Consider the following 13,276-nt stretch of genomic DNA (forward strand, 5'->3'; position numbering starts at 1 on the left):
TTTACCCACACAAGAGGCACGTGTTGATCTCAGCGGTTCTACTCCAAGCCTCTCCTGGATGACCTTGCTTCTCACCCTCTCTAAGAGACAGAATGCAGCCGTTCTATGGAGAAAAGCCTTTTGGCCCAAAACCTAGAGAAGTTCTCCCTGCCGTCTGAGAACAACGGACTCCAATTTGGAGGTGCTGATTCTCATCCCAGCCGCTTCACGCTCGGTTGCGAACCCTTTCTAGCGAGAGCTGAAGGCCACGGTCTGATGAGACCCAATCCCAAAGGCCACCAAAACGGAGCCCCTCAACGCCCTGGTTTGAGCAAATTCTATCCATAACATTTTTGAACAAAATCGGTGACGGAGTTCAACCCTCACCGGAAATGAGTCTGACTTAATACCGGCTATGCCGACCAAGCTCTAACTCCGCCCTAAACATGGTATCTGATACCCCATATTCCCAGAGCAGCCCCCCACGAAATCCGACAGATTTAAGTTTCATATGTTTTAATGTAGCTTGTTAATTTAGCAAAACACAAGTCTGGCTTCGACAGTATTTATGAGGCCCTTGTGAAGTCAAAGATCATGTAGAAACTGCCTTTTATTTTTGATTTATTCCAGTTGTTTATTACTCTTTTCCAAATATGACAATAGCGGGCACTTCTGTGTTTTTCTAAGTGTTATCTTGACCTTTAAAGTATATACTTTATTGAATATTGTTTTGATTGTTTAAGCGCTTTGTGACCCTGGTCTAGAAAAACGCTATATAAATAAAAATGACTTACTTATTTACTTTTGTCTTCAGCTTTGATAGTATTTACTGTATTGTACCTAACAAAGATTCAAGTGAATATAAATGGGGGAAAAAAAAGGTGATTTTATATCAGATTCAAAAAACTTTTATCCAGGTTTTGTTACCTCATTAGATGCTTTTCGCTCCTTTATTTTTGCTTACTTTCGCAATTGCCCACCAATGACCTTACATTACTTAAGTTGATGTGATGAAAACATGTGAATATGCTGGTGAGTGACAGGTAGTGATGAGCAGATGAAGCTTCATGAGTGTCATTTAAGGGCTCAGTTGTCTTCAAAATGATGGGAGGTTATTTGGAATTTGCTATAAGATGCTTAAAGGCGACGTTTAGAAAGCTAAGAGTGCCGTCTCGTGGGCTCGGAAAGTGATGACAATCAAATATGTGAGGGATATTTTTTTTAAGAAAAATGTCCTTCTTTTCTGCATTTTTAAAATCTTACGTAAAAAAAGCGAAAATGCCCTTTGGATAAATTGTTTATATCTTGTACATCTCCATGATGATGGAAACCCAGCTATCATCAGCCTAAAAAATGAAAGTTTGTGACATAGATAGTTGATAAAATGGGCAGATCTTCATCATGGCGTCACAATTGAAAAGTCGCTTCTCTGGTAATCCCTGCACTTCATAGGTCGAAGACGTCCTGAATTGATTCATCGTTTCTCACTCCTGAGTGACTTCCAGTCGTGTTATGTATAAGAATCTGACTCCCCGGTGACATGTATCAAGTTATTTTTGAAGTAAGTGGAAACAGCCTTGAGGGAATTTGTGTTTTCTTTTCTTTTTCTTTTTTTTTTGCAGGGTGAAAACAGGCAGTAGTGCCTGGGTGTATTAATTATTCACAGCATCGTGTGTGTCCCGCCGCCCTCCCCGGCATATCCATCGGAGATTATTGCACTGTTGTCGGCTGCTAGTCAGGAATAGTTTCGAAAGATCTCCCAACAAACGTACATCAGGCATCCTGCCTGTTCATCTGCATTATTCTGTTTGATGTACCACAACACCGGGAAGTCTGACGGAGTGTCCGTCTGTTGTGTTTCTCCCTCGTTCGTTCACCTACTCAAGTAGAAAGCCATTTACAAATGGAGCAATAAAATGGTCAATCTGGATAATGAATAAAACAAATCAGGCGATGTGATTCACAGTTTGATAAAAAGCTTTTATTGTGAGCGAAACACACTGGGGTTTGCTTCATCGCGCCAACCCTTTCAGAATTCCTCCATTTGTTAATCTTTTACAATCATGCGGCCGTCCAACCGGCAGACCGCGATCATCTCAGCGCGGCTCCAGACTCCCTTTTTTTGCGAGTCACTCGCCGAGACAGAGTACTCCGAGCCCGAAATAAATCAGCTGCTATTCATCAATCCAAACAAACACAATCATATTTGAATCCTCCGCGACAGGCAGGGTTCGGAGCTTGAACAGATTCAGACTTTTGTCGGGCTCATGATGCAGGTTCTGTTTTCAATTATTTAATTCAAAGACATCGTAGAAAAAGAGTGCTGCCGCTTCACAGAAAGGACTTCTGGGAGTGTTTGCGTGGGGAATAAAAACCTGCTCCAAACTATTCATTAAATTCATGACTATTGTCAGCTAAAGGATTCATGATTCAGTTTTACACCCGTGATTTAACGACTTCTATTTGAAAAATAAATATTGTTTTCGTCAAGAGAAATGACCATTAATACAATACAATAGGTTGTTTACTCAAACTTAATGAGGAAACCTTCAAACAAAGCGATTCTCTAAAAAAACCCTCAAACCCTAAAAAGCAATTATTAAAGACTGCAGCAGAGTTTCAGTTCAAACAGTGAAGAAATAAAAGGTCAACAGAACTGAATGTGTGAGCAAATGTGTCCAGAGTAGTTACAAAAATTGGACTAAATGTGGATCTTTAACTGTATTTATACGACTCTTTTGGGGTCTTCTGCATCCCTTAATGTCCACTTTGAACAAAGATCTATGGTGAATCTCCCATACTAAGTATTTAACAAATGCTGAGAATGTAATAAACATTAGACGAATTTCAATTTTAGTAGGGGCCCTTCTGCCCCCTTTTTCCCCTGCCCTTATCTTGTTCCCCCCTAAAACTGAGAGGTCAGAAGGAGCATTTATTTTTTCCACAACGACATATACTGATATTTAACAGCAATGTTATCATAGTTCATCACCTGGCCTCTAGATGGCAGCAGTCACTACTTCCATCGCAGCTAAAGGAACAATGAAATCTCAGGGATCTTAGGGCTGAGGACAAGAGGATGCAGTCGACTCCAGCAACGTTTTAAAGCTGATGTTTGGACATATTTTGGTTTAAAAAAAATGAAAGTAGTTACGACTTCGTCAAGAGTCACGTGGTCTGTAAATTCTGCAACACCAGAGTCAAGTAATTGACAATACTACAAATATATCCTTGTTACTACAGTATCACTATACATCACAATATATTTTATTGGTGCAACTGTATCGTGCTTCTTATCGTATCAACAAATATTTGTCAATAAACATCTCTAAAGGTCTATAGTCTAAAAGCTAAATATCAAGTTATTTTGTTGAGTCTATTGACATTAAGATCAGGCACAGAGAGGCACACCTACTTTAGTATACATAATAAATGCTTTTAATATAATATGACCTTTAAGTTAGATTTATTCTTCTCTAAATAAGCTAATTATACCATTCATAAGAGTAAATATACATTTACATGGAGGAATTTAATTAAGAGCTTAATCACTTGTTGTCGTCTGTTAATCTATTTTTCATTCCTCGTTCAAAGCGTTGGTAGAATCTATCTCTCCTGAAATACCCAGCAGCCAATTTCAGCCTCGTGTCAGCGCGATCCTCAATCAAGCCCTCGATTTGTCCTTATTTTCTCACCACTGCGCACATTACGAGTCCCTCTTCACCGAGACAGAGGGCAGGAATCGAGGACAGATAACAGACACGAAACATTCTCGCTTCTTTCGCCGTCCCAACAAGGTTGCTGCGTGGGAACGCCGTAATGAGTGCAGAGATAAAGCGACACATTTTGTATGACTGTCGGTCTAATGGCCTCAGAGGCGCAGAAGAAACTGTGTCAGTCTCACGAAACGGTCACGTGGGTAAACAGTGTGCTTAATGACCAGCGATGTCAGAATTGTTTTTTCTTTTTCTAATTTCTCACCGAGGGAAGTGAAGAGATGAATTAAAAAGAGCAGTGTGTTTGGCCCTGTACGAGGCGGCACCTGTGCACCATCGCCTGCAATCCAACACCAATTAAAGGATTAGCCGGTGGGAGGGCGATCTTGAAGCCTGGCCTGAGCACATTACTTACCATTTACTCATCCTTAATAACAAACCGCTCCTTGGAGCCTCTGCGAGATAAAACGCTGGACTTTCCCAATGATGAATTTTAATGACAAGAACTATTTCTGAATTATATTAACCTGTTTTCTTTTCTTGATATGCACATTTCTCCATGAAAGATGTAAAACGCCTCAGTATCAGACGGTTTGTGCAGCACTTATCTACCACTACAAAGACCATGCTGTTTAAAGTGGATCCGACAGCGAAGTCAATTTTAATGAAGCGACTCTTGAGAGCTGTCCAGCTCGGCCGTGAGCCAAGTCTTTAAAAAAAACAATGTTTAAATACGTGAAACTGTAACTGAGGAGAGAAATCCTTGCGAGGTGATATTCAATAAATATCTGTATAATTAAGTACGATCTGAAGGACAGTCACAAGGTCTTTGTATGTCATGGTGAAGAAAGAGCTGAGCCAAAAGACAGAGCTCTACACATACCGCTCAATCTATGTCCCTCTCTTTCATCTATAAAAAACCCCAGATCACTAAGATCAGGAGATCAGTCATTCAGGAGAGACTCAAAGTAGAAACACTGAGAGAAGCACCTATTTAAGATGCCTCCTGGACCCTCTCGAGGTGTTCGGGACATGTCCAACAGGAAGCAGACCTTGTTGGAGAGACTATGTCTGCTGGGGCTTGGGAGGACCTTTGATTTCTCCTAAAATAGCTGGAAGAGCTAGGCTTCTAGCTTCTAGGGGGATTTTTCTTTTACTCCAGCTGCTGCCCTTAAATAAGAGATGGATGATTGAAGGATGGTTGGAAGGATGGATAATAGATAAAAGGACATAGAACGAATGGACGATGGGTGGATGGATCCATTAGTAAATGGATGGAAAGAAGAAAGGTCAGGATAGGTGGACAGATGGACGGACGATGGATGGATGGACAAATAAACGATGGGTGGATGATAAAGGAACTCAAATCTCTTTCCTGTCTAATGAGTTCTGCGCATTCGTTTGATCCAAGGAAGAGTGACATTTTAGAATTAAGACAGTCAATTTATTAATAACAAAGTATGATTACCAAAGTAGGCCTTACAAGACCTTAAATACAACAGTTAAACAAAGAAATGCAAATTATTCAAATTGTTCAAATTGTTCAAAAATACCCAAGTTCCAGCGCTTTGTCCAGTCTCTGTCAGACATCCTGGCTCACCCAGGTCCTCCCAGAGAGTGGCCCTTAATCTTAAGATCGTCTCGTCTTTTAAAGCCCTCAAGTCACTCAAGACACTCCCATCATAAGTTAAGTTCCCCAAATCTGACTCCATAATGAACAACAGATGTTGTTTGATCTGATCACTAACCTAAACAGAGAATCTCCTGACTTCCTTCACACCTGTTATCTCAAACCAGGTTCGTGGACCATAAATTCTGTGTCTTGATACTTCAAAAGTCGGGAACATCCTTGTCTAAACAATAACGACATTTGTTACCGTGGCTTTATCCTTCCTCCCCCAATACATACAGTATGTTATCTTCACAGTCAGCACTTCTAACAAAATGGCACCAAGGTCCATAAAAGTTAAGACACGGATGGCCAGAGCCCCTGAGCCCTGGACCCCTGCTGTGGGAAGGGAGCTGTCGTAAAACACAACACAGGATGTTTAAGATCTGAATGAGAGATGACATTATCAATGTTTAACAATTGATTACACAAAGGACATACATTCATCTCATCAATGGATACACATAGGAAAGTAATTTAGAATATGTCTTCAATGACTTAATGGATAGATGGCTGGGTGGATGGATGGTTCTGTGCATGGATAGGTGGATGGATTGATAGATGGACAGTAGATTGATGGTTGGACAGATGGCAGGTGCGTGGATCTATTGGTGGATGGATAGAAGGATGGATGGATCTATTGGTGGATGGATGGATGGATTGGTTGGTGGTTAGAAGGATGGATGGATCTATTAGTGGATGGATGGATGGATCTGTTGGTGGATGGATGGATGGATTGTGGATGGAAGAATGGATGGATCTATTAGTGGATGGATGGAAGGATCAATTGGTGGAGGAATGGAAGGATGGATGACTCAATTGGTGGATGGATGGATGGATAGATAGATTCATAGATAGATTCATAGATGGATGGATGGATTGATGGATCGATTGGTGGATGAATGGAAGGAGGATTGATAGATGGATATTGAGGATATTAGATTAAAAATCAAATTAGTCGTCATTTTTTTTTAACTTAATTTGGAAACGTTTCTTTGTGTTTAGATTGAACAACGATTTTTAAGCCAAATAAGATGCATTCATTCAGGAAAAAGTCTTCAGTCAGATTCTTCTGCGCTAAATCTGTAGGCCTATTATGCCTGACCGAAAGTTTCTCAAAGTCTCCAAGAACAAGTTGAGGAACTTTTGGTCGTGACCCCAGAAGAAAAAATCCAAATGAGGATTTAAGCAGAATGAGCTTCCAGCGAGATAAGGGCTGAAGCTCAATCCCCCCCCAGCGATGTAGCGCCCCCTCGCCACTGCTTCAGAGAGCCAAAGTCATTCGAGGTGGTCTGAACGTCATCGTTTAAACTTAAGTCGAAGCTTTGCCAGTCATTTGAGATTACAACGTCTCTACTCTGGCTGTGTGAGGATCCAAGAGCAAGACCTCACGTGAGAATCTCTGGAAAATTGAAGGCTGAAGAGTGATAAGCAGGTGTCTGTACGTGTTTGACTTTCTTTAATCTGTATATTCAGTTTTTAATCACAAATGATTTCACTTCAGAGCAAAAACTGCTTGTTCCATCAGTCCCACTTCCATCTCCAATCTAGTTTATACAATTACAAATTGTCTTGATCTCACACCAAGCAATAAAAAAGGGGAACACAAAGTTGGCAACCATCAGAGCTCCTGAGTGGTTGTTCCAGATTCATCAAAGCATTTTCTTTAAAGTTCATCCAAACAAAGCAGCCATTGATTCTTTGCTGTCCTACATTTATTTGATCGAAGTAAAATAAATTTTGAGTTACTGCACTACAGCAGTTGAATCGGGCAGATGGTGGCATTAGCCATACGTAACTCACTCGCACAACACACATTGTAAAGGGAGTCTATTGGACAACAGAGTGCGGAATTCTTTAAGGTCATAATATAGTATATTTTACTTTATTTGTCTTTTACTCATTGTCTACTCACCTTTATGTCGACTAAGGGTTGGAATTTATTTCAGAGTAATCTATTTTTCCTTTTTTAAAGTTATAGGTAAAAGCGTTTGTTCATTTTAATGTAGCGACTGATGCTCAGTTGTCGTAGTTTTCTTTCAAAAAGACAAACTTAAAAACATCCAAATATCTCCATACTGCTCGTCTGTACTCACCATCTTGTATTCAAGCCTCAACATTAGGAATCGTTCAGAAAAACTTCAATAAATCTGTATATTTTAAGCTTATTTTTGTAGCAGAAGATACCAGTCTCTCAGCTACAACTACCAGTTCATCCTCATTCAATCACATTGCAGTGCGCAAGCTTGAAATATAGACTTGATTAACATTTTCACCCCAAAAAAAGTCTAATGTTGAGGCTTCAATACAAGAGGGACATTACAGTATGGCGGTATTTGGATGTCTTTAAGTGTTTTTTTGGACGAAGACGACAACTGAGTGCTGGTAACTATGTTAGCATTGACATACATATTTGTGTATACAACTCAAAAACCCTGAACAGGACTCACAAAGACGCACACACACACTCATACCCAGAGAGAAATCCTCAAAGTTCCCAATCAACCTCTGTAGGATTTTTGGATTAAACCAGAGTGCCCGGAGTAAACCCACGCATCAACAAACGGCAATTGATTTTTTTATGATTGATATTGATGTTTGAATTCTCTGTATTATCGTTGACGTCGATAACATGTCATTTATCTAATATTAAACACTGACATCTTTATAGGTACCATATATAAACATAAACATTCATCTACTTCGACTCGAGCCAACCATCGGCCGATGACTTGTCAGGCAGAAAAAACCCATAATCGAATCATCTGTAACTCATGATTCACCTCCTCATGTGGCGGAAGTAAAAAAAAAACCTCACAAGAGTGACTCCACTGGATTTGTCTGCTTCAAGTTCAAGTGTTTACCAGACGTGCTCCGGAACACCAGATGTAAATGTGAACTTGCTGTCCCTGAATGCACCGGTTCTCTGACTTGTGTTCGAGGAGTCGAAGGAAACAAAGTGTCTTCACCGAACTGTGACCAGCAGAGCCAAAAAAAAAAAAAAAAACTTGTAAGTAAACGTCTCTCTGGGGGAGCTTCCGAATTTCTCTGCACCGTGGATGCGCTTCTTTGTGTCATTGCATGGAAATGACTTCCACAGGAGCTCTGCCTCACTGTCCTCGCTCTCACTTTACAGCCTTTAGTATTGTTTCTATAACCCAGACCTGAGAAACATGCTCATATTTTGTCATCTATTATTACTTTTTTCTTCTTTTTTTTTGCATTAGAAGCTCCTTGTTATAAACTGTAAATTAATATGATTTTTTTTTTCTCCCATGAAAATATTTTAATTAAATAACATGTAAATATATACAGTTAACTGGTTATTTTATCTATTTATTTTACCATCATGTCCATTTGACCCTCCTTTATTTGGGGCTTAAGTGTACAGTGTACTACCAGAGAAAAATGGTTGACCCTCCATGTTAATCTCCTCATTCTTCACATGACCAGACTCCCTGAACTCCTCCAGTTGATCTCCTTTACTCGCCTTTTTATATCTGCCATCTTTTTTTTTGGTTCCTCCTCCTGCTCACTTTGTTGACTCGCTGGTCACCTCTCTCTTCTTTTTTTTTTACCCTCCCTTTCTCCCGCTCTCCGTTCATCACCGGGATGAAAGCAGACACGCGTTCGCTCTCCTCTTCCTCTGTTTGGCTACCCACAGCCTCCATGCTGGTTTTGTGTCCGCCGGCGATGTCCTTGGTTAGAGGACGGGTGGGTTTCCTTCGTTTTTTTTTCGCGGGGGTCTCTCCTCGGACTGGTGTTAAGACGGTGGAGTGTTTTTTTTTCTTTTTTTTTATCCTGTTGTGACGGCTACTTAAAGGACGTGTTTAACCTGATTCTGTGCAAAGGACGAGACGTGCTCGCCGTCCTCGACCAGTGATTGTCCTTGACTCGATAAGAAGACGCACACACCTGACCCACACACACAAACACACACACGTGTGTTTTGCTTGCGTTCCGAACGGCAAACAAACGTTATCCGAAAAACGAGTCGCAAATCCGCAGAGCAAACTGATGCAACATGACAAATACATCCACAATCCAAACAAAAGCTCAAAATAAGCCTCCAAATCATCTCGCAAAACGTAGAGGACACTTGTGAATATCGAGGCCAAGGTGGCTACGCTTGACCTGAATAACACCATTAGTAAGAAATTACGACGAGGAAGAGAAGGGTAAGGGGGGGGGGGGGGTATTAACACATAAGGAGCAAAAAATACTGGTGCTGCTGCCGTAATACATTGCAAAAGTAGAAGATGCTGCTGGCAGGAAGAGAGAAACGCAGAGGCGGTCGTAATGAATTGGTCATCATTTAGTCCGGGGGGGAAAATTCTGCTAATTGCAGGCCTGGAGGATATTCACAAGATGAATGACTTACCGTAATGTTTTGGTGGTCATGTCAGCAGCGGTTATTCCGTGATACACCAGGGTTTCATTCCAAACTGGATTTAAGGTGTTTTTCAGGGTTTTGGTGCGAAGCTTGTTTGCCTGAAAACAAACACATTCAGACGCTGAGTCAGTGCGTTGAACAAAGCATGCATTCAAAATACAATACATTTTATTTAAAGCAAAAAATATAAGTGATGTCTGATGAAGCTTCATGAAGCAGTGTCGTTATTTTCAGAGTCCACTAGATGGCGGTCTCTGCATTTTACTTTGTTTTGAACAACTGTTCTAATGAAACATCACATCATTTTTAAACTGATGGCGCCACCTACTGACCTCTAAACAGCATAACACTTCTTCATGAAGCACTAGCTGACTGAAGTTGGACCGTGGACGTAACCCCCCCAAAAAAGATGAACAAAATATCAAGATTCTTTCTTAAACTTGGTGTGTGTGTTGGCAAGAATCTGGCGATACGTATCACAATACATGGGGTGATGATACAATATATCGTGATACTGTAGTAACAAGGATTGGTGTAGTATTGTCGCGAAACTGCTACCATCAGTTTTGAAAACAAAAAGTCAGCTTAAAAGGCTGCCAGAGTCGACTGTATCTTCTCATCCTCAGTCATTGTTGGGGTCATTTAGCTGCAGATAAAGTCACAACTGCTGCCATCTAGGGGCCGGAAGTTTTTTTGCAACCAAAAAATTAACAAAACTCATCCTTATTATTGTAAATTAAATCGAATCATTTTTATTTGCATAAATGCTATTAAAATATAACACTTCAAATAATATATATATATAATTTTTCTCCTACTAATATTTTTTTCTAAATCACAGTTGAGTATACAAATGTCGGCCTTATAGTGGCAACAGACGATAATACATTTAAAAGGCTGTTAAATATTGAATTATGAAAAAAACATTTTTGATTTATTGGAATTATCTCTATGTGAAAACATTTTTTTTTTACCTTTTTTTAATTTCATTTATTAAAATAACAACAGCAAATCCAACCCTTTCGATATAGATATTATTCAACTTAATTAATTAATTAATTAATTAATTAATAATAAGTGAATGCTTGAAATAAACAACATTTAAATAACAAAACAGAAATGATTCCACCATTGAATATTCTGATGGCACTGATGTACTTCCATGGCAGAACGCCAAGACAGAGGTAGAAGTCTCTCTTCTCCAGGAAGACAGTGTCTCGTCACATCATGTCTCAAAGGTTCCTCCTCAGTCTGTTTTATTCACCAGAACTCAACTAACAAGTCGGCCGATCGTGGAAGAAGGGAGAGAAAAGAGTCATAAAGGAACAATAGAACTGGTTCATCTCCGTCCCTCAGGTGACCGCAGACATCTGTTACCTGATTTACTGACACGTGTGGGGGGAGACGGGGGTGGTCTCACCTCACCGGTCCATCTGTCTACACCCACCCGGCAAAAACAGGGCTTTTCAACAGCACTTGACTCGACATAATCGTCGTGATATATCGATCGGGCGAGCCGGATTTCAACTTTGATTCCCAAGGTCATTCAGACGGAACCACAGACCAGGAAGTTCTGTTGAGCGCTCAGTGGTCTCGCTCCTTCTATGGAGGACGTGTCCATACGTGGCAGTTTGAAGTGGTCCTGATGAGACGCTTCACTGGATTCTCTTCAAACAGAGGGGTTTTCTCCATCGTTTCCACTTCAGGATTACATCTCTGGAGAACTGCAGTCCTATCGACCTTCACCTGCCTTTGAAATTGGTTTCTTGTTTTCAACACTGTAGGCAACAAAGTATTACTCTGCCAAGATCTGTAGTATTACTCCAAGAGGCAACGTAGTATTACTCTGCGAAGCTCCATAGTATAAGTCCACAAGGCAACATAATATTACTTTGTGAGGTACCGTAGTATTATCTGAGAGGCTCCGTAGTATTACTCTGCGAGTATCCATAGTGTAACTCCGCAAAGCAACATATCATTACTTTGTGAGGTTGCATCGTATTACTTTGCCTGGCTCCGTAGTTTTACTCCACAAGCTTCCGTAGTTTTACTCCATTGGTCAACGTAGTGTTACTCCAAGAGGCAAAGTATTATTACTTTGCAAGGTTTCATAGTATTACTCCTCAAGGCAACTTATTATTAATTTGCGATGTTTCATAGTATTACTCCACTAGGCAACGTATTATCACTTTGCCGGGTTCCGTAGTATTACGCCGCAAGTTCCGTAGTATAACTCCAAGAGACAAATGTAGTATTACTCTGCGATGCAAACAGAAGTATTACTCTACGAGGCTAACATACTGTAAGTATTACTCCACTATGCAACATAGGTTTACTTTGAAAAGCTCTGTTATATTACTTTGCAAGGCTATGTAGTATTACTCTTCCAGGCTACCTAGTATTCCTCTGCCAGGCTACGCATTATTACTCTTTGAGGCTTCGTGATATTACTCTGCCAGGCTACATAGTATTTCTCTGCAAGGTTTGTAGTATTACTCCGCGAGGCTCCATAGTATTAGTCCACGAGGCAACATAATATTACTTTGTAAGGTACCGTAGTATTACTTTGCGAGGCTCCGTAGTATTACCATGCAAGGCTCCGTGGTATTACTCTGCGAGCATCCATAGTATTACTTCGCAAAGCAACATATCATTACTCTGTGAGGTTGCATCGTATTACTTTGCCAGACTCCGTAGTTTTACTCCACAAGGCTCCGTAGTTTTACTCCATTGGTCAATGAAGTGTTACTCCAAGAGGCAACTTATTGTTACTTTGCGAGGTTTCATAGTATTAATCCACAAGGCAACGCATTATTACTTTGCAGGGTTCCGTAGTATTACTCCGCAAGTTCCGTAGTATAACTCCAAGAGACACATGTAGTATTACTCCGAGAGACGAACAGAAGTATTACTCCACTATGCAACATAGTTTTACTTTGAAAAGCTCTGTTATATTACTTTTCAAGGCTATGTAATATTACTCCGCGAGGCTCAGTAGTATTTCTCTGCAAGGCTTTGTAGTATTACTCTTCCAGGCTACCTAGTATTACTCTGTCAGGCTATGTAGTATTACTCTGCCAGGCTATGTAGTATTACTCTGTGAGGCTGTGTAGCATTACTCTGCCAGGCTACGTAGTATTACCCTGTGAGGCTGCGTATAATTACACTGCAAGGCTACGTATTATTACTCTTTGATGCCAACGTAGTATTACTGTTTGAGGCTACGTGCTATTACTCTGTGAGGTGCCATAGTATTTCTCTGCAAGGTTTGAAGTATTACTCTGCCAGGCTACATAGTATTACTCTTTGAGGCTACATAGTATTACTCTTTGAGGCTGCGTAGTATTACACTGCAAGGCTACGTAGTATTACTCTTTAAGGCTACGTAGTATTACTCTGTGAGGCTGTGTAGTATTATTCTGCCAGGCTAGATAGTATTACTCTGTGAGGCTGTGTAGTATTATTCTGCCAGGCTACATAGTATTACTCTGTGAGGCTGTGTAGTATTACTCTGCCAGG

The 13,276-nt window shown here is 40.4% G+C and overlaps 1 protein-coding gene across 3 annotated transcripts in view; it reads right to left on the bottom strand.

Annotated features, from left to right (window-relative positions):
* Nucleotides 1-13,276, bottom strand: part of doc2g (double C2-like domains, gamma) — a 54,629-nt gene that overhangs the window by 26,312 nt on the left and 15,041 nt on the right. For all 3 annotated transcript variants that reach the window (XM_087806349.1, XM_087806342.1, XM_087806351.1), the window contains one exon: nt 9,746-9,855. In XM_087806349.1, coding sequence (XP_087662475.1) covers nt 9,746-9,855 — 110 coding nt within the window. The remainder of the gene's footprint in view (nt 1-9,745; nt 9,856-13,276) is intronic.

This window comes from Callionymus lyra, chromosome 1 (genome assembly GCF_982586985.1).
Source record: "Callionymus lyra chromosome 1, fCalLyr1.hap1.1, whole genome shotgun sequence".
In the NCBI taxonomy this organism is placed as follows: domain Eukaryota; kingdom Metazoa; phylum Chordata; class Actinopteri; order Syngnathiformes; family Callionymidae; genus Callionymus; species Callionymus lyra.